The 20,907-nt window shown below is 32.7% G+C and overlaps 4 protein-coding genes across 8 annotated transcripts in view; 1 reads left to right on the forward strand and 3 right to left on the reverse strand.

Annotated features, from left to right (window-relative positions):
- The window catches only part of LOC130641076 (rab3 GTPase-activating protein catalytic subunit-like), a 41,705-nt gene that overhangs the window by 10,103 nt on the left and 10,695 nt on the right, over positions 1–20,907 (forward strand). For 2 of the 3 annotated variants that reach the window (XM_057447725.1, XM_057447727.1), the window contains exons 2-12: positions 26–78; positions 5,147–5,225; positions 5,294–5,414; positions 5,799–5,886; positions 6,282–6,401; positions 6,670–6,835; positions 7,059–7,210; positions 12,669–12,737; positions 19,749–19,930; positions 20,091–20,254; positions 20,460–20,564. In XM_057447725.1, coding sequence (XP_057303708.1) covers positions 26–78; positions 5,147–5,225; positions 5,294–5,414; positions 5,799–5,886; positions 6,282–6,401; positions 6,670–6,835; positions 7,059–7,210; positions 12,669–12,737; positions 19,749–19,930; positions 20,091–20,254; positions 20,460–20,564 — 1,299 coding nt within the window. The remainder of the gene's footprint in view (positions 1–25; positions 79–5,146; positions 5,226–5,293; positions 5,415–5,798; positions 5,887–6,281; positions 6,402–6,669; positions 6,836–7,058; positions 7,211–12,668; positions 12,738–19,748; positions 19,931–20,090; positions 20,255–20,459; positions 20,565–20,907) is intronic. The other variant, XM_057447726.1, reaches the window with a different exon arrangement.
- On the reverse strand, positions 897–2,975 carry LOC130641081 (uncharacterized protein PF3D7_1120000-like). The gene is made up of 2 exons (XM_057447732.1): positions 2,357–2,975; positions 897–2,275 (listed from the first exon to the last, which is right to left on the reverse strand). The coding sequence occupies exons 1-2, from the start codon at positions 2,687–2,689 to the stop codon at positions 1,193–1,195; spliced, it is 1,416 nt and encodes a 471-aa protein (XP_057303715.1). The 5' UTR covers positions 2,690–2,975; the 3' UTR covers positions 897–1,192.
- LOC130641087 (uncharacterized) lies at positions 3,188–4,569 on the reverse strand. Its single transcript, XM_057447741.1, has 2 exons — positions 3,931–4,569; positions 3,188–3,843 (listed from the first exon to the last, which is right to left on the reverse strand). The coding sequence occupies exons 1-2, from the start codon at positions 4,007–4,009 to the stop codon at positions 3,203–3,205; spliced, it is 720 nt and encodes a 239-aa protein (XP_057303724.1). The 5' UTR covers positions 4,010–4,569; the 3' UTR covers positions 3,188–3,202.
- On the reverse strand, positions 6,558–20,855 carry LOC130641082 (beta-1,4-N-acetylgalactosaminyltransferase bre-4-like). Of its 3 annotated transcripts, none has more exons than XM_057447734.1 (9): positions 20,681–20,855; positions 15,400–17,473; positions 10,530–14,177; positions 10,129–10,250; positions 9,635–9,751; positions 9,169–9,356; positions 8,398–8,520; positions 7,904–8,005; positions 6,558–7,659 (listed from the first exon to the last, which is right to left on the reverse strand). In XM_057447734.1, the coding sequence occupies exons 3-9, from the start codon at positions 10,951–10,953 to the stop codon at positions 7,491–7,493; spliced, it is 1,245 nt and encodes a 414-aa protein (XP_057303717.1). In that variant the 5' UTR covers positions 10,954–14,177; positions 15,400–17,473; positions 20,681–20,855; the 3' UTR covers positions 6,558–7,490. The 3 variants fall into 3 exon arrangements, with proteins under 3 accessions (XP_057303717.1, XP_057303716.1, XP_057303718.1); XM_057447733.1 differs by having other exon boundaries at positions 15,471–17,473; positions 20,681–20,854; XM_057447735.1 differs by lacking the exon at positions 15,400–17,473 and having other exon boundaries at positions 20,681–20,845.

Raw genomic sequence — 20,907 nt, forward strand, 5'->3', positions numbered from 1 at the left:
TAATTCTCTTCTAATTTTTTTACAGGAACCTGATGTGTTTGAAATTGATGATTTTACCACTGCATCTGATTGGGAAAGGTAATTATTATAAGTATGATATGTGGGTTGTTACGGGATGCACAAATTAAAATATTTATATACATCCGACTGTAAGAAATTTATGCTTAATTTGTACATGGTTAATAATTAATTTTTATAAGCGTAATGATGGGGAAACAGAGCAATCATCCCTGTTAAATTTTGTGTCCTGGTTACCCTGTATTTATTTTTGCTAAAATGGTGAAATTTAGTGGAATGCAATGAACTTAACCTATGAAAGAATCTTTATGCATATCACCCCTGATAAAACATCTTACTAAGATCTTACTAAGATCTTACTAAGAATTTTACCTAGATCTTACAATATTCTTGATAAGATCTTCCAAGATCTTGGCAAGAACATGCAAGATCTTCCAAGATCTTCCAAAATTCTTACAAAGAATTGTGGTAAGATCTTACTACGATCTATATTCTTGGTAAAATTTTACAAGATCTTTGCAAAAAAGTGCAAGATCTTGTAAGATTTTCAAAATTCTTACTAAGAATTGTGTTAAGATCTTACAACATTGTTGATAAAATATATTTAAAATAAATTTTTGAAGATCTAACAAGTTCTTTCATTATTCTTTGTATGATCATACTGTACAAAATCTTACAGTTGCAGAGATTTTACGAATATCTTAAGGTTTTAATTAGAAATTAGAGAATCCTAAAAATTAATTTATAACAAAAGCGTTGGACTTTCTGATAATGACAAAAAATAGGATAAATGAGATTCAACAACTATATTTTTTATGAATATATTATATACAATGAAAGGAAAAAAATCATTCGTTGGAACTTCGTGTAAACTTTTTATCCTTTTAATAATAACAACTTTGGCTTCGTTACGCGTTGCAAATAATAAGGCTGATTATATGCTTTCAGGTTGCATGCATGTTTTTTTATGTTTGTTTATCTTGTCACGGCACAATTTTATTGGTGAATAGGTAAAAATAATTTCAGTTGCTATTTTTTTTATTGTTTTTTTGCTTTTTTTGCAATAAAAATATATATACAAACTGTGCTAAAATATGCTAAAATATATACAAACAGTGGTTAAAATATATACAAATTTTTCTAAAAACGCAACGATAAAATACTTTTAAAAACATTAAACATTGTCTCTGGCTTTTTGTTTGGCGATTAATTTTCGTTTTACTTGTCTGCATTTTGAGTTCACAATTTCATTTAAATTTTTCATTTCCATAAATTCATCGCTGTACCGTTTTTTTGCTTGACGCACTATAACACTCATACGATTCGGAGAGAGGGAAGAAGTGTTTAACGCTCCTGTTTGGTAATTTCGAACACCACCTTGTATTCTTCCTACCGCTAGCTCTTCCTCGGTATACAACGCTTGCAGTTGCTGTTTTATATAACAAGCACAAGAATTTATTTTTCTTTTTTTTGGAAGTGGCGTCGAGTTAACTGGATCATTCATTTCAGTAAAAAGCTGAAATGTGGTTGGGTCAGTAGTCATGGGATTTTCCAGTAAATGCATGTAGGAAATTTGCGGAGGTTGCATTTCTTCGGGCGCGACATTAACGTGTTCAGGCGTCACATTAGTGATATCGGCCAGGATACTTGTGACTTCAGGTGTCATGTTAAATTCTTCGGAAGTAATGTTAGTGGCGTTAACAGTGGGGGTGACTTGAAATGCTCTGGTACTGTCTGGACGAACAAAAAATGTTTCAGATGAAAGTTTACTTTTCTCCTTTCTTCTTTTTAAATGCGTCTCAATGTGTTTTGTAGTTGTTTCCACAAGTTCTACTTTATCATTTATTTGATTAGTGGTAGCCTCGTTTATGTCAATTCTTTCTCGAATTTCCCGTATGTCGACCTTAATTTCTTTTATTTCTCGAAATAATTTCTTCAGCAGTGAAGATATACTCTCTCCTTCTTCTAAACATTCTGTTGTTTCATGGATTTCAGGCTGAAATGTTTCTTCTTGAAGGGTTGGAAGGTCCTTTGGTGAAAGTGAAGATGACCTTTTTAAGGCAGGTTCAAACAAAATGTCTAAAGACTTTAAAGCCGGTAAACACGACTTTTCTTCTGTTGATACTTCAACGGTTGTGTCATCTGAAAAATCTAGTTGTAGCATGTTTGCATCAGGTTCTTCCGCTACTGCAACGATTTCACCATCGTATTCTTTGAGGTTTTCGTAAAGAACTGCTTCTCCAGTGGTTGTAGTAATCTAATAATAATATAAAAAAATGTTAGAATTTAGCATTAAAAAAATAGTAGTAATTATCAGCATAAGTATTTGTCGACATACTTTAGCCTCGTATTGATCGTTTGTGTCAACAATAAATTTCTGATTTCTTTTCATGTCGTAAATGACATCTTCATATTGGAGATCTTTTGGATGTTTTCGATTTGGAAAGTTTTTCTTCGATATTAAATTTCTGGAAATCATTGGTCTTATTTTAACCGGCATACGAATGTCTTTTTTATTTAGCCAGCAATCGTACTCTTTGGAGTAACCATTCCAAGTAACTTTCGCACTTTCAAGTTGAACATCAGTGATCGTCGCTAACAGCCAATGCTTTGATTCGGGATCCAAGGCTTGTACTCTTGTCTTTTTCTTGTAAACAACCTCGGAAGACATTGTTGTAGATTTTCGTTATTAAAATAACGGTTGGATTGTTGATATTTATAGATGCTTATATATTTGTAAGTGTGAATAGAGTGAGGAGTATAAGACTATAATAATAAACTAGTAAAATATTCCACTATATATATATAGCTTTTAATGTTTATTTAATTGATGTAGGACTGCTGAGGATAATTACTAAGCTGCGAAAACAACAGAGTTGACCGAAATACCTAACAAACAAGAAAACAATGAAGCATAATTACAAGTCAAAGACTTGTTATTCACACTTTCGCATCTTTAAAGTGGAATAGCGTTAAGTAGTAGCTTTTCGGAAGATGTAACATCAAAAAACATGTAACATCTTCAGTGCCGCCCATTTTTTGTGTGTGGAAAAGCTAGAAGGCCTTTTTTTAAGTTTTAAACATTGTTTCTAAATCACCTTTTTAAGCAAAGAAATTATGGAATTCGCTATTTTCGGGAATCGGACAGCTACCCCCAAACTCTTGTATTAGGTCCAAAAATTGGTTATCGCGCTTTGGCAAATTGCTTGCGTCGAAAAGTAATTTTCTTTGCAGGAGAAAGAGAACGACTCCGCTGTATTCGGTCCTTTAGTATTTGGTAGCCAGCAGGCACAAGCTTTGAGTTTGGATTTGGAAAATCGTGATCATTATAATTTGGTGCTTCGTTAACCAAATGAAAAGTGCGTATTTTCGTTCGTCTGCTGTTCGCTGGAATACCCACATCAACTTTATTTTTATTGTCTACGGACAGCATAAGTGTGTTTTCTTTGCAAAGATATCCCATTTCGTTAACTATGCGAACTTGACCGCAAGTGAAATGAAAGTCGTCGTGTGTTTTTTTTTCTTTTGTATTTCTTTTTGGAGGAACACGTGCGTCTATCAGACATTTGTAGTTTTTACTCGCTGTGTTTTTTTTTCGGGGTGGAAGCATTAATCTGTGAATGGTGTGGCGACTAACAGTTATACCCAAGGTTTTTTTGACGTGCATAACGATATCATTCAAAGAAAGCCCATTTGTGTACATAACACTGTCTCTCCGACGTAAGTGAGCTTCAGCAGAACCCTGTTCTATCAACGTCTTGACACAAGTAATTATTTCCGGATATTTCTCGTGTATGCTTGGTCTTCCTCGTCTTTTATTTTTATCTAAAAAAATAAGTAAATTGAATTTTAACTACATTAATAAATTTAAGAGTTTAAAAAAAGGGGAGAAAAAAATAAAAAAATATATACTTTGCAACAAATCAGTCTCGTCGTCGGAACTGGCTGTGTCATATATCCAATCGATATCACTGTCGTAATTTTTAGACATGCTATGAAAGTAGCTAGTTTTAAAAAAAACTGTTTAATTTAATTAAATTCGATATTTTAAAAAGGAAATACAAATGCTTGATATTAAATTTAAGTTTGGTTGAAACTATTAAAATAAATCGTATATTTTACTTCTTTTATTTCTGGTTTCGTATTGAAATAATTATGCGCAATTACGCCGGTACTTTTGAAGTTCGTTTTAAGTTCGTATAGCAATTTACTTCGTTTAAAGTTCGTATCATTTCTTTTCCTATGTCAAAAAAACTTCGTTTAATTCTTTTGTTTCTGATTTTGTATTGAAATAATTACGCGCTATTACGCCGGTACTTTTGAAGTTCGTTTCAAGATCGTATAGCAATTTACTTCGTTCAAAGTTCGTATCATTTTATTTTGTATGATAAAAAAACTTCGTTTAAGTTCGTATCATGTATTAAAAAAGTTCGTATAAACTTCGTTTATATTTTTTATTTTAAACGAAGCACTTCGTATGACATTCGTTTCACGAAACGAAGTACTTCGTAGCGTTCGTATAATTATACGAAAAAAACGTACGAACATTTTGAGACGATCCCTTATTTTCTTTTTCTTATCCTGTCCCATCTGATTTACTGATGCCAGGCACATGCACCACATCTTTTCAAAGTCTTTGGATGGGTGCATGACTTTTATTAGTTTTGGACTGTTTCGTGGCTCGATGATGCCATTCAACAATTCCTCATCAGTCCACAATTTATTGGCCAAATTCCGAGCATATTTGGGATACTTATATTTTGCACCCAAGGAACATTCAGCAGATTTGTGCCATCATCAAGTACCTAATAAAAACAAAGCCTTTATCAACCAAAAATAGGTTAATTTTTTGGGTGTTGTTTCTGGAGGATAAATAAATATATAAATTTCTTCATAATTGATGTACATACGTAGTCACCACGGTTCAATTTATCTGCTGGGTCATTTGAAACTTTTCAAGAAACTTGATAAGATCTTGTAAGATATTATTAAATAAGATTTTTTAAGATTCTAACAAGTTGTTACAAAGATCTTGTAGGATCTTGTCATAAGTAAGATCTTACAAGATCTTACAAGATCCTAATAAGATTTTATACCAGGGATTGACTATAGTTTGATGATTTTTAAGGTTTATAAAAAGCATTGAAGAGATATTAGGACCCCAGGGCTGGAACCTTGATAAACCTGTCACAGATACGACTTTAAAGGTATGCAGTTTTCAAAAAAATGTAATCTTTAGCTTGCACTTTTATGTATCACTGTATCATCATTTTAGGCGAAACCAAATGATGAATGGATCATTCAATCTGAGGGACTAAAATTTGCCAACTTCCACTTTTTGTTGATGCACTATAAACTGAACAATTTAAAGAATGATGCCATCCAAAAAAGTAAATGTAATTCAATTTTAAATCCTGTATTTCCTTAAATATTGCAAAAGTAATTTTAGTTTATAAAAATACATATGAGTAACAAATAGAATTTGATCAGATTAGGCTTTTCAAAAAAATCATAAGCTGAAGACATAATAATTTACTACAAGTGCGGTAAAGTACTGCAATTTGTTTTTAAACTTCAAAGTTCTTTATCTCTTCACTGTGTTTTTATCTTTTTCTATAACTTTAAGCATTATTTAAATTTTAAATAAAGAAATATTAAGATTTTTTTTAAGGTATATTTCTATCCTATTGAAGTAATTTCTGTCCAAAAAAATCCCTGTTGATTTTTATTTGGACCTCAGTCATCTCATTTTTTTGTTTTTGTCATATTTTGACCTATAGCACCTGTGGAGGGTTTGCCTCAAGCTGTTATTGACTCCTTTGATTTTGAATACGACTTTCCAACACGGGCACATTGTCTGAGTCGCTGGTAAAGTTATTTTATATTTTATTTATTCTATCAGTAAAAAATCATTTGTCAAGATACCTGAATATTGGCAAGTATTGTTAATAGCTTTCTTGAAGTTACACATTACTGAATTGCTAGCATTCTAGACACTATTGGTGGTGACACTGTCCCTTGGAACCAGTCGGTTTGCAATGACATTTTATGAACAAACTGTAAGCTCAGTATGTGACAGTTCCAGGGAATTTGATAAAGAATTATGTAGCCATAATTTTTACTTTTGTTTTTTCTAATACTAAGGTAATGTTTAAACTGAATTGAAATGTATGCAGAAACTGATATAGAGAGGATTATACTGAAACTTGCATAGCAGCTAACACAATTTTCAACGATTATACTGTTGCTTTTTTTTTGATCAGGTATGGTTTGAAAGACTTTTTAATTTTAACACCAAGTAATAAAGACGAAGATATTAAAAGTTTATCAAGAACAAACTTGTTATTGAGCTCGGTCGGAATTGCGCTGTCAAACCTTAAATGGTAATTTTACGGATGTTATTTTTTGTGTTGTACGTAACATTTTGTGCATAACATTATTAATGTGATGTTAATAAATTAGTTTTTTAAGGTACTTTTGCTGAAAGGGCAGCCATTTTGAAAGAAATTGTATTCGAAAAAAACAAAAGGACCGTCATATTTTGCTGAAACAATTCTTTTTCTTTCTACGTGTCCACTCATTTGCCTTTATGACATATTAGCTAACACAATATATACTATCAATAACAATGTGGTAAATCAATTTGTTTAGTCAACTTCCAATGTTTATACAAGTTCACAAAAAGCATAGACTGTTTTTTTTTGGAATGTGTTTGGGCGGCGGATTTCGTACATCTTATGAAATGATTCAACTCAGTTACACACCACATAGTTGTAATCATGTGCAAGGGATGATTGAAACATTTCAAGCAAAACTTGTAAGTTACTTTTTTACCGTTAGATTCTGTAATGAAAAAGCATTCATTCATTCATTCATTCATTCATTCATTCATTCATTCATTCATTCATTCATTCTCGTTCTACCAGCATCTATCCACCTGTATGTCTATCTATTGTTTCTCATTTTAATTAATGTGTAATGTGCTTTGTTCGCTTGAAAATTACCTCATTATGCATTTAATCATTAAGTTCAATTTTTAGGCCTGTGAAATATCCGCACCATTATCCATCACTGTCCGATTTACGTATACAATAAACACATGGCCTGAAGAACTTTGGTGTCAAGATTTTACTGAACCAGAATCTGATCCGTTAGATAAACTTCCATTTGGTCCATTACAGGATCCCATCAGGTATTTATTTTCGTCATTTGTTTACCTAGATCATTCAAGTTTCTCAGCAGCTGGGATTACTTTTTGCTTCATTGAATATTGTCAAGGAGATTTTAGATGTGCACTTAAATGTTTATTTTCTGGTTAGTAACAACAGCCGGGTTTATAAATAAAAATTAAAGATAAGTTTATAAAACTACAATTTTCTTAATTTCCTGTCTCAAATTATATCTGCTTATTTCTTCGTTGGTTTGTTCTCCTCTTCGTGTAATTGTTAGAGTCATCGTGCTTCATTTAAAACTCAATTACTTGGAAAGTCTTTTATTCCAAACATCTTATCCTTATCTTTTCTAAGGTTAACTTTAATGAGCGTGTAAAATGGTAGCTCTTGAATGTCTTGGATATCGTATTGAAGGTTTACTAATCCATCTGTGACAAAATGTTTGTATGACTCTTCTCGTTTAGTAAATCTATTAAAAAAACAAGAAAGATTAGACAATAAAGGAAAGTTAAATTAGTAACATAATTAGTATCTTAATATTTCTGAAAAACCATGCTTTAGTTGTTCAGGCATATTACCATTTTCGAGAATTGTCTAATTTATTTCATCGTCTAAGTTTCGGATGTGTTTTGCCCAAAGTTAGAAACGCCTGGAAAATTCGGTAGTCTTCTTGCCAAATTTTATCGCTAAGTAGTTGGAGGAGTTTTGTTTACCTTTCTGGGTCAGCGCTTGCCTCTTTGTCAACATGCTTTAGCATTTTATATCTTGCATATTGTGTCGAAGGTCGCCATAGTTGCAAGCCTTTCCATGTTAGTCTGAAATGTAATGAAGTTTTTATGAGTTTTATGTACATCTCATCTCATTACCTCTTATCCCAGTGAGGCCTAGTATCCATCTTAAAGATGGTTACTGTATGTTTTTACCCCCATATTAAGTAAGAAGCAGCATCTTGAAGATAATAAGTGGCTATTTTTACAAGAAACCCGTGTTTTTTTTGTTATGGTAAAAAGTTAGCGTTTTTTATTTTTTTGAAGTCGTCTTGAGACAGGGTTAGAAATACGGTTGTGTGTACTGAAGTTACGATGTTTTTAAATGTATGTAATATTTGCGATAAATTGTTGTCTTAAATGATGGTTTTTGAAATACGTGTTATATGAGGTGCACTTCAATTTTTCACATCATAAAACTTTCAAATGATTCATATTACCTTTTATATAAATTATCATCCTCAGCACCCCAGCCCCAAAATGAATTTGAAAAGCCATTGACCAATTTGAAATGTTCCTGTGTAAACATCTCCACCCCTCCGAATAATTCATCATACAGCAATCTGAAAAATTAACATAGTAACGGTAAAGTTTTCACTGCTTCTACATTTGTTTCGGTACGGTATTGGTATTTAGCTTTCACATGTCATGTGCAATGAACAAGAAACAAGATAAACGTTGCACGTGCGTATGCAATAATGTTTTACTTAAACTCATTATACCTGTAACATGTGACATGTCGCAAATCGTTTCATATTGCAACCATTAAAATGAAATGTAAATTAGTGCGTCTGATAAAACTTAATCTATGGTGTGTTTAATGGAAAATGATGACAAAAACGGGAATGCCGTTCAGTTTTTTTCATTATTCTCAAAAAAATAAGAAGCATTTCATCTGTTTTTTTTATAACAAAGTTACATTGAAAGAACAAGTGGTTGTTTTAATTCAAATTTTATCAACCTATGTAATGTGGAACGAGTTAGTTTAAGTGTTTTAGCTCATACAGTACCAACCACAAAGAATTTGTGTCAAGTATGGGTAGCTAGCTTTAACGTTGCTTCAATGGAAGTATTGAAATACATAGTTGTCTGCCTGCGAACACTTGGATAGAAAACATATTCTAATGCACATAACCAGGAAAGTCAAGAACGTCTTGTGGAAGACATTATGTATATCTGTTATCACCATGGTCACACTCACTTGAACTTACTTGTATTCAAATTTGTCTAATGCAACACATAAGTGTTGCGGTGATGAGCTGCAGTCGTAAGTGTTTCGGTCATCTTCTGGTAACAGGTCAACATCGTGAAACACGAAACAGTCATAAGGGAAGAACTTTAAAGCTTCTCGAAAACCCACGTTGAGAAGTTTCCCTCTGTTGAACTTGTATTCGTCTTCCTTAAAGAAACATCAGTTTTTTTATACCCTATTGGGATCTGGTCCGCGAAAATTTTGAGAATGGTGAGACTGAGTTTTTGTTGATACATCCAAAAGCTTAGTCAGATGAGTCATCTTACTTTACAAATTTAAATATATGGCGACTTATTTCCTCGGACTTCTGGGTTGGTTCTTTAACCTGTTAAAAAGTTAACTTTATTGATGTAAAGCCTGAGATTTTCTTACACAGGAACTAAGTTTTACAGAAGTCGTTTGGTGCCGACAATAGTATAGTTTACCTGCTCAACAGCAAAAATTCTGTAATGTAACTTTTGACGCTGCAAGATTGGATGTAAATGTCTGAGAAAGATTGCTAGATGTTCTTCTCGATCTTTATATGGGATAATGATTGCAACCTGAGAGAAAGAATAACTTCATTGTTATGTTTGGTTGTCATTTGTTTGTTTTGTTTTCTATTTCTATTGTTGGCAATCTGTCACATTGTTGGGTCTGCCACGTGATTTTTGTTGTTAGATTCATGAACGTTTTTTCTTTTATTGGCACTCTGTCACATTGTTGGGTCTGCCACGTGATTTTTGTTGTTAGATTCATGATCGTTTTTTCATTTGTTGGCACTCTATTACATTGTTAGGTGTACCACGTTTTTGTCTCATACTTTTAAGGAAGAAAAATTAAGAGACTGTGATGTTGCTTTTTTAAGCAACATTAACTGTAAGTCACGAGATAAAAAAAAGGCTCAGAAACGAACGAATGAATAGACTATTTAATTTACATTTTTCTTTGCTAAGCAAAGTTTTGGCTGCCACCATCCACCATTTTGCACAGATGAAAGACTGTCCATATTTTTCAATTGCATCATTGATACGGTAGAGGTGTTAACCTGTAGTCTTCCCTCTAAACAAGATAAATTATTTTGCTAATTTTGTATATTTCCTTATTATTATTTACGCGTCCTGTGTTTTTCCGTTTCTGTTCCTCCCTATTTCCTTTTTACAATGAAGTGAACTTTTTTTTTGCGCCATATTGAATGAGATCCCTAAAAACCTCGTTAAGATTTATTTCCATTTTCCCAACCGTTTCAAAACGATTCATCATTTGTGCAATCAATTTATTTTGAGCTAGAACTGCTCAGAAAATTGTGAATCAGAATGTAGGACAAATAAAACGATATACTTAGTTTAGCTGTGCAACTGTCCAAGATTTTGTGGTCACATATTCTTTGGATATACGTATTTATCTCCACACTTGTTTTCATATAATCTTTCTCAGGCGAACTGTCAAATAACTTGATTCTCTCAGCATTTATACAGTCCTTTGCAGGTTTTCCAAACTGAGTGTTTTTGTCCTTCAAAGAGTCATCTGGTGTCAACGTGTTATACATCAACGATCTTTCAACATCAATTGTTGTGCCAATTTCTACGTCTCTGTTAGAAATGTCCACTCGTTGAGTTAGTTGAATGTTGATGTTTTGTATTTGATGGAGGAACATTGTATATGTGTATATAAATGAAAGAGTGAGAAGAAGTATCAGCAGAAATGGTATTAGTAAAGTCTTTTGACGCGTGGTCAGTTCTTTGATGATATATGATGAGATCATTTTATGTCAGTTTAACTCATTTACATAAATTATGTTTTTTATACTGTTGAAAAATAAATGATAAAATTATATTTTTGTATACTCAGATTGTTCTTTCATCTGATATTCTATCTCTTCGTTAACTTACTAAAAGTATATATTTCATATAGAGGTTTTGTTGTTAAACAAATGTTTTTGAATACATTTTAAAATCCATGACAACTTCTTTTGTTTACTTCAAAACACGTGCTTTCTATATTCGCTCAACACTTCTTCCAGACTAGTGAGAATTTCTTCAACATTTCATATTTTTGTTGCGTCCGTAGATTGACTGTGTAAATGTTAAATGTATGATAATCGTAAGTTAGGTTTTTATAACCGTTTCAGGTCTTTTAACCTTTTTTATTCTCTTTGGAAGTTAAAAAAAATAATTTGTTGACATTCTGCGCATTTATGCTGTTTAATTTTGTTGTCCATCGCTACGTTTCTTTGAATGTTTTCAACTGTTCTACTTGTAGAACGTTTAACCATTTTGGGTAAATTTATTCACTTTTACCTTCCTGTTGTAAATATTTAGAAAACACGTTTAGGGTTGTTCTTAAGACACTTTACGACTTGACGTTTTAAAGTGGTTGTTTATTTTTTTTTTTTGTTTGCGAAAAACTAGAGAGAAAAAGAAGTTAGAAATCAGGTGTTAAGAATTGTTGACAAGGTGGATGAAAAGTAATGGTTGTGAATTGGCTTGTAGGCACTGAAAAACCTAATACTAAATAAATAAAAAGGACCTGGTACTAAAACGGTCGAAGGTCTTTTGGGGATGTCGAAATGCGACTCTTAGTTGTGGTAATTACAGAAGCTTAAAGCTCGTAAAACATACAACTGCATTCGATTTACATGAAGTAACGCAAGCACTCTTCATTTACTCATGTGTTTGGAAAAAAATTCGTGATTGTTTTGTTATCGCAACTTCTGATCCTTTGAAATAAGAAAGTGTTGTTCTGCCAAACATCAGATATATGCAACGACACGTGACAAGATAGAAAGATAACTTTATTTTGTATCACACAGGAATTTTTGTACTAAACTCGATGTCCCACACTTCAATTAAGTCAGAATTTTTTTGTAAGAAACTGTTCGCGAAATTTGACTTGCTTTTACTTACATGTTGTATTTTGCGTAACCCAGTTACGTTGGTTTGGTGTATCGAGAAAGTGAACTGAACCATATTGAGTAAAGAAGTGTATTTGGAAATAAAACGTATTGAGAAATGTATTGGGAAAATGAGTTAGGCTTGTTAGACGTGGACGGTGACATAAGACATTCTTGTTTAGAGAAAAATTGTTGTGATAAGCAGTCTACCAAGGTGGCAACATGAAATAAGGAATAACAAGAAATGATGACGAAGATTATTATACACAGTGTTTCTTTATAAGAGCAGACAATATGTGAACCCAAGAGATCACCTATCTTGAGAACATTTCAAGTCCAGCAAGGCTTTTACATCCTTTTCTTGAAATGTTTTCGAATAATATTCCACAATTTTAGTAATACTAAATTGCGAAATTGCGAACTAAGGGGGTTGATTTTAACACTTTTCTTTACGTTAAAGCAAACCTTGAATAGGAAACGAGAAAATTGTGACCAATGATTTGTAAAAATATTTTTGCCTTTAATAATCTAGCATTAAACTCTTTTAACTTTTGAACAGATGTAACTACCTTGCTTCTTTTTTATAGAGACTTGCAACTAGCTGCCACTTGGCCATGTTTGTCCAGTGATGTTCTTGTCGATGACGCGAACTGCAGGTCAGTTTCCCGCCTGTTTTACATATTGTACATATATTATTCATATATTCACTTTGCCAGTTATTTATAAAATGTGCGGATAACTCAGACGGTTTTCTTGGTCTCTCAGAGGTGACTGTTCATGGTATTGTTAGTTTTTTTTGTTGAAACAAAAGGAGGTAAATCAAAGACAGAACTTGCGATTTAAAACCACCTAAGTACAGAAGAAAATAATAGATCCAGCTTTAGTACATATATTATAAGCTTCTAAAGTGTGTTTCTACTTTTAAAGCAGCTGTATGTTTGGCATTGTGCAGCGACTATTTGCAGCAAGCAAATTTACATATAGTATAGTTTACGAGCAATAGGAAACATAAAATCATTAGCTTTTACTCTCGTGAAATGCTGTGGTGCACGGCTTAATGAGGTATATTTGGATATTTACAAGTATTGTAATATGCTTTCTATAGCTCAAGTATATTTAATTCCCAGTAACAGTAATTATTAACTTATAAAACCAGAGAACAACACCCTAGCTTACTAAGTCCAATCTTCTTTCAAGGTTTGTTTTGGTTTCAGATACCCCAAGTATCACATATCGTATTTGCCATTAGCTATTATCATTTCTTAGATTTAAACTTTTATTGCAAATTTACAGACATAAATTCTGTAAATGTTTTTGTTTTAACTATGATGCAATGTGATCTTTCTTATGTCATTACTAAGATAAGAAACTGGCTTTGCAATTAAGCGAAGTAGCCATTTCAGTCGCTTTTGTGTGGTAAAAAAATTAACTGTAATTATGTTTTTCAAATGTTGTTAAATAAAATACAAAAAATTGACATCTAAACTAACTAGGCATAAAAATGTTTTATTTTCGAAACACATGCTAATTCTAACAAGAGGGAGCGCAATTAGAAAGCAGCTTTTAAAGAATATTCTCCAGTCTATTCATCTTTCACCATTATACACGCATAGCCACCTACAAAAGGTGCAATGCACGTGATAATCCAAGATATAATATACCCCCATCCCCACTTGTACGGACTTGGTAATTCAGATCCCTCGTAGTCAGTGTACACAGATAGAGCGATTAGCATACATAACGGACCAATCAAAAGCGTCACAGCAGAGTATATCAATCGTGGTGTGTACGAAATTATTCGGACGACTACCATGACAAAACCAACTGTCAGAATCAAAACAGATAACGCTGCACATGTTTGAACTCCGCGCATCCACCTCGGCAGATCCTTGTTGAATTTGTTATCAATGTCGTAACACTCGTCGTTATGGTAACACATTCGCCAAAGTCCGTAATGCGAAACGTAAATGTCGCTTTTCGAGTCGACAGGTTTCGAACCGTCTACCCAATAGTCTTCGCTAAAACACAGCAGATAGAAAAAAAGGGCTATGCCAGTACCAAATAAAATTGGGTAAAATCCACGTTCCATTGTTTATCTAAATATTACACACAGGTTATTTTTATCATATAGATTTTATGTTCTACAAGCTGATACATTAGCAGCACGAATTATTTAAAACGACTGTTGTGGCTATCACGAGAATGCCGAGGAAATGAAAGGAACTGAGATTAAAAGGGATTGTCTTGAAATTTTTTTAATTTTTAAGACTTTCCATCCATAGTGGGTCACCTTTTAACTGCGTTCTTATAGGCTGATTTTTTATAAACAACAACACGTTTAGATGAAATGTTAATGCGCTGAAATATAAAAAGTGTCATTATTGTCTAGCTATGTAGCTATTATTTTTAAACATGCATTTTTATAATTGAAACTATTGTTTGAATTAATATGCTTTTGGTTTGGCTAAAAAAAACATTGCCAGTTGATTTCTTGTGCACGCACATAGAAACCAGTCTCAGCTGCAATCAGAATGCAAGCTTAATTTTCGTATTCATGATGCTAATAAAACTGATTAAAAAGTATAATACGTAAAATTTTTATAACCGTTATTCAACTAGAGAAAAAACAAATTGCGAGTAAACATTGTTTTGAATTCGACATGTGTCTACCAACATATCGTATCGTAATAAAAAAAAGAACATACGTTAATAACATTTTTATTAATTTTTTTTCTACAAAAACAATGAGGCTAGGAATGGTTGAAAAATAAGAACAAGGCTGGAGTTTTACTGTACACATATCTTTTAAGAATTCCTTGTGTCCCAAATATAAAAACAAAACAAGAGCAGGGGGAAATAAAAACGCCTCAGGATAAAGCCAATTTTTTTTGTTCTGATATAAAACCATGTAATCAACCGTTTACAGGACATTTACAATTTTAGAATTCTTATAAAAACAACTTAGTTTATAAGAACGCCGAGGCCAAAATCTAGAACATTATTGACAACGACCTCGGTCTGCAGTAACGAAATATAAATTATGAATCTTCATCACATGCGTAAATCTAATCACATTATTTCCTTGTTTTTGAAAGTACTTAAATAAATACATTTGAAAAGCTATCAAGAGAGACTCATTGGAGTTCAGCTAAGATAAACAAACAAAAAAACGGTGAAAACAAGCACTTTTGTACCTAAATATTTCTTCTGTCTTATGAACTAACTATTTAAATACTTCAATCACAACAACTGTTGACATGCATTTAAAAATTAAAAAATAATAATAAAAAAAGAACTCGTGAAGCACTTCTCTCTTACTTTTCCTTTATTTGCATTTTAATTATAACGATCTCAGCTTCACGCATAAATAAAATATTCATTTTCTATACCTTGCTACCTTCCACAATCAACATTCATAAACCCGTTTCAAATGTTTTAATTTTTTATACTTAAAAAGTTCGTTATATAAAAAGCGTAATCATTTTAAATAATGTATTCAAAGTTTTCTTAGCTGAGAACAAAAGAACTAATCATTTCCACCAGAATCCTATTTTATATTTCTCAAAAACATTTCAAGCCTCCCTTATCTCTATTTATGTTTTTGCATGTTTAAATGGTTTTATTATGTTTTAAATTTCATTGTGTCACCAGATCGTGTTATATGGGGGGTTTAAACTTACATTCTTTGAATAATTCCCAAGCATGTTATATGCAAGTGTAACCCCCCATAGTTTACATTGAAATATATTCCCAGTTGGAGGCGAGTAGTAAGCAATACATTCTAAGGGGCTGGTTTCTATAATGAGACTTGAAATTGGCGCGAACTTTGTTTGATTTTATGACAACTAATCACCGTACACCGCTTGAGCACTTTGCACAGGTAAACTGCCTAACCAACAATCGTTGAAGTGGGCAATGAATTTTTTTGAAAAAATATTCTTAATAAGAATATCTTGATGGGCATTCGGATTAAAAACAAAAGGCCTATTGTTTGTTGTAATAGAGAATTAAGAATAATGACCAGCCTGGTTAGAATTGTAATATTTTTATAAAAAAGCAGGCATGTAGCGTATTGCTAGCTACATTGGCTATGCAGATAAATAGCTAAGTACATCGTGAGTAGAGATTCAATATGTGCAGTACTTTCACTTTAGCTAGGCATTTATAACTGGATGATGGCTGACTATACCTTATAAGTACTATACTATACAAGTAGACAATAATAAAACTAAATAATAAAATAAATCTCAGTGTACATAAAAGTACAGCTAACAACCTGTCGTTACAAAAATTTATTGTAAGCTTGGACGTCGATGTTGTGAGGAAGAAATAAAGCTGGTGTTGAATTGTGTACAGAATACCTCATTGGATCAGTAAACTTTACACCACCTTTTCAGCAAAATGGCTACCCAATTGAATTTACCAGGAATAAATTTTTGTTGCGTCTTTCACTTTTTAGCTGAAGGTAGTTATAGCTAGCAGCAACTCAAGTTCCCGCTTAGTAAAATTCAAATTGGTAAATGTGATACAAAAAGATAAAAAGAAAGAAAGAATAAAACCTTAAATAAAATAAGAAGAAAACGCCCACCCTAAAATCTTGAATATTGAACGCCCAGGGCGTCAAATAGGGAGAATACGTTATTCGATTTTTTAAAGTATAATGAAAGTTAAAAAATAAAGAAGCGCTTCGTGACCGCTTAATGTATAAAATTTTATGATTTACTATTCTTATATTTACAATTATCATCAGTATTTTTATTCTTAATGTTCTTAAGTGCGCGTGTGTTACATACGTAATATTACGTCACTCTCATCTCTTCGATTTCGACGATGTCTCTTTCCACAACTGTGATACGAAGCATGATATTTTGTGTACGTGATAAGCACAACAACAGTAATCACTCCTACAACAGTGCCACACCATCCTACGATGTATGGTATTTTCCACGTTATGTGATTCGGTAATACTTTTTTTATATTATACGTGAAATAAAACATTCCAGCTGCCATGGAGATGTTGCTTATAGCAACAAAACTGGCGCCTTGATAGATCACACGACTGCAGTCGATGCAAATTTTAAAGGACACCACTACACCAAAACCTGCAAGTAAGGTTGCGATAACGGTGAGCAGCCGGACCAAGAACACCCAGTGAGGGATTGTATCGGCGCTGTCTTGTAAATGAAATTGAACGGCTTGTACTGTGTCTTCGCAAGGTCGCTCTAAATGCCAACATACTTCCCAAACACCAAGGGTGGAAACCAAATATGTTTTATTTTGAGGATAAGTCAACCAAGCTCTGTTACTAACACTCAAAATGTATGTGCATAGAACAAAAGCATACGATAGAAACGCGATGAATGTTGGGATTTGGATTTGTGAAAGCATATCTCTAAATATGAAACAAAGAAAAATATTCAAAGTTGACAAGTAACCAGACTAAGTTTTAATTTCTTTCAAATAGAAATGCAAACACTTGGTAAACGAATTTAACAGAGAAATATTTAGAATCAGCGGGTAAACAGTAACAAATCACTCGCTATATTTCAAAAATACAAATTTAACATAAAATGTATTAGTTAAAAAAAGTGAGACCGTACATTATATTTTTATTCCTGTCACATTAGCCACTTAGCCCTCGGTCGAAATTTCACGTGGTATCACTTTCAATTGAGGGAAAACACGGACTTTTTACGGTCAAGCTCTGACGGAAGAAGCTTCGGTTAAACAAGCACTACAAGTATCTAAAGCTAAACTAGCAAAAACTCACCTTAAATTTCACAATATGTCTGATTTGAAGTTAGAAAACAAAGATTTTATCAGAAATTCACACCTGATTTATGAAGAGCTCATCGCGTGAACTGCGTGTTTTCCCTCGAATCATAATGGTTACCCCGAATAATGCGGACCTGTGATTGGTTAAAAAGTGTCACGTGATATTTGCGACGGGGAGAATAACAATTTCTTCTAACCAAAAAATCTAGCGAAACAAATTTTTCTGACAAATCTCACGTCACGGAAGGTGAAAGGCTGTAAAAACATCTGACTTTTCAATTTTTAGCGGGAATAGATAACATATACTTTTGATTAAGAAAATTAATTTTCGTAACGTTATTTGAGAGGAACTTTCAAAGCCACACGAGGCTTAATTGTAAGCAACATTCTAAGCACTCTTGTACGTTGCCAACAAACAAATATTTTGTTTCCTAGGAGCCTGCTAAATGTTAATTCATTTTCTGAACTACATTTTGTGGTTAGCTGCTTCTTCTTACCTCAGAGTCCTTCCAGTGTTTTCTTTAAATACAGTGTATTGACTGGAATTTGTGCCGTTTTTTTCTCGTCTTGGTTGAAAATTACAATCAATTTTAATACCTGTTCTAGTAAAAATCTGGAAAAAAAACAAACTTAAAAATAGTGTGTAATCAGCAAACCTAATCGAATTCTGGTTGCTGCTATCCAACTTAAGGGAATTATTTTCGCGAAATATAGATTTTCTTTCCCTTTGAAAATAGATTTTTTTCTGATTTATCTAGAATTGCATATAATATATATGTGAATTTCACTTTAATTATTTTCCTTAAGATACTTGTCTTGGTTGCTGAGAATGCAACTTATCAGAGAGACAGCATTATTTCGAGACAGCTGTTCTACGCCCCGCCTTTCTGATGTTATTATTTTATTGGAAATTAATTATTAAAACCAAATTTCCCAAAGAATTATACTTCATTAAACTATTTTAAGGCAGTAAAATTTCGTTGTATATTAATGACGAAGTTTGTAGTCTAGTCTAAAATCTAGCAAAAACTCAAAATAGATAATTTGTCATTATTTTTCAACTAAAAATTATTTTCTTCTATAAGCGCATTTAAATTGTCAACCGATTCGCGAATATGTCCTCACCATAACATCACTGTTATTTAAACAGGAAGCTTCTTACACGTATAAAAAAATTGAGAAACTATTAAAGGCCAGTTAATTGGCTCGAATATGCTACCTTTTTCCTTGTGAAAGAAAATCCTTCTGAATAACCAACTTTTTAGGCCTAAAAAAGGTTTTTACTTAAAATGTTAACCTTATTCACGTCGCAAATGTTTTTTCCTCCTTCACTTTTTTTTTTGTCTTGACGCGTCTATATCTTTACGAATTTACTTTTTTAAACTTTGTAAACTTATTTTTGGAATGAGAAACTCTATGTTATTCAGACTGGTTTTCTTTAAATATTTAAGAATGTGATTTAAAGAAAGCTGAGTTTAATCAACTGAGATATTTTATTCATTACTTGATTATATTTTTATTTACGTAGGCGCATGAGTGATAAAAACAAATTTTGAGTAAGCGAGAGATTCGATCTTAATAGAGACCATGGTTCTATTTGCATGCATTTCCACTTTCAACCATTTTCTAAGCGATCAAAGTTCTTTAATGATTGTAACTTTCTTCTATAAGTTGTTTAGCCACACGAGTATTTCATCAAATTCTGACTATGCATTTCTTTTCGCAGAATGATGAAATGTTTTAAGTGCTCATCAACATTTATTCCAGGCTACATTACCATTATTTCAAACAATGTAGGAATACCCAAACTCTGGACACCAATCTATTGAAAACTACATAGCAATGTGTTCATTTAAATAATTTTCACTTATGATATACGTCCCTTTCTTTAGCGACCTTGACCCTTTACACGCTCCGCGTTGGTCTCTCAAAGCACGAAACGTCGATTTTTGTCCGACGTTGGTTTTTCAACACTTACATGCATTATTAAAGCTTTGTCAGCAAACTAGTGACTCCACCGCCCAAATCATTCGAAGTTTATCAAAAGACCACAACACGGGAGAAGACGTCGAAGGTAGCCAACTATTTAACTTTGTTTTTAAACTGAAAGGCAACATGTTATGTCTGTTCTTGAGTGCTTTTAGTTCACACGAGACTATAAAAAACAGTAAAATAGCTCTCTTCTTTTTCCTTGTCCCTGGATGATGTCAGATAAGGTTTTTTTTCCCTTTCAGCATTATCTGGAGATGTTGGTCATGTTTTAGACAGACTTGCGGAACCAGTACCTGCTCTAGCATCGCCACTTACAAGTGTAATGTCAAGTGCTACCAGAAAGCTTATTAAGACGAAGTTATTAAATACACCGATTCCTCCAAAGCTGTTAAATAGGACGTTAGAGGTACAGCGAGTATTTTATATTTTGAAAAGTATTCAATATTTTGCTAATAAACAAGCATTAAAGGGCATTATTATTGTTAACTTTTTATAATTTACCCTAATTTAATTTTTACAATTTTTAGTTCTAAAAACACTGGATTTTCTCTCCTGTTTGTTTTTTTGTTTGTGCATTGGCGTTGTTGTTAGTGTCTGTTATACTGTTGTAGCACTTGTTTCCTGATGCTTGGGTGACAAAAGAAGAAGCTGAAGCAATTCAACACCGCCTCGATGATGAACAGAAAAATTTGGAATGCGACGTTGTGCGAATGCAGGTAAAGGTTTCCACACATTCTGGTCTGTAATTTACATATTTTTTATTTATTGTTGCTCTAATATTTCGCGTTTGAATTTTGTTGCTGGTAAGAATCTACGGACATATAATACTGACCTGATTTTTTTTGGGAGGACATTTTTCATTTTTTTCATCATCTCTTGCCACCTTTCTTCGACGAAATAACAAGTTTGAATAACGAGCAGCTTGTTAGAACACGTCTGTTTCAGAAGGAGTTCTAACGCGATGTGAATTATTCATACTATGAATGAAAGCTGTAACGTTTCGAGAAATCTGATTAAGATGGAAGCCTTCTGCTGTGTTTTTCAAAATAGAAATTCAAT

This window comes from Hydractinia symbiolongicarpus, chromosome 4 (genome assembly GCF_029227915.1).
Source record: "Hydractinia symbiolongicarpus strain clone_291-10 chromosome 4, HSymV2.1, whole genome shotgun sequence".
NCBI classification, from domain to species: Eukaryota; Metazoa; Cnidaria; class Hydrozoa; order Anthoathecata; family Hydractiniidae; genus Hydractinia; species Hydractinia symbiolongicarpus.

Excerpts from the sequence above, each read along its gene's own strand:
- LOC130641082 (XM_057447734.1), bottom strand. The coding sequence starts at position 10,953 with ATGATCTCATCATATATCATCAAAGAACTGACCACGCGTCAAAAGACT. Across the intron at positions 9,357-9,634 it reads GAATTTTTGCTGTTGAGCAG|GAAGACGAATACAAGTTCAA; the intron begins GTAAACTATACT and ends TGTTTCTTTAAG. Across the intron at positions 8,521-9,168 it reads TTAGACAAATTTGAATACAA|ATTGCTGTATGATGAATTAT; the intron begins GTAAGTTCAAGT and ends TTAATTTTTCAG.
- LOC130641087 (XM_057447741.1), bottom strand. The coding sequence starts at position 4,009 with ATGTCTAAAAATTACGACAGTGATATCGATTGGATATATGACACAGCC. Across the intron at positions 3,844-3,930 it reads CGAGACTGATTTGTTGCAAA|ATAAAAATAAAAGACGAGGA; the intron begins GTATATATTTTT and ends TTATTTTTTTAG.
- LOC130641081 (XM_057447732.1), bottom strand. The coding sequence starts at position 2,689 with ATGTCTTCCGAGGTTGTTTACAAGAAAAAGACAAGAGTACAAGCCTTG. Across the intron at positions 2,276-2,356 it reads ACGATCAATACGAGGCTAAA|ATTACTACAACCACTGGAGA; the intron begins GTATGTCGACAA and ends TATTATTATTAG.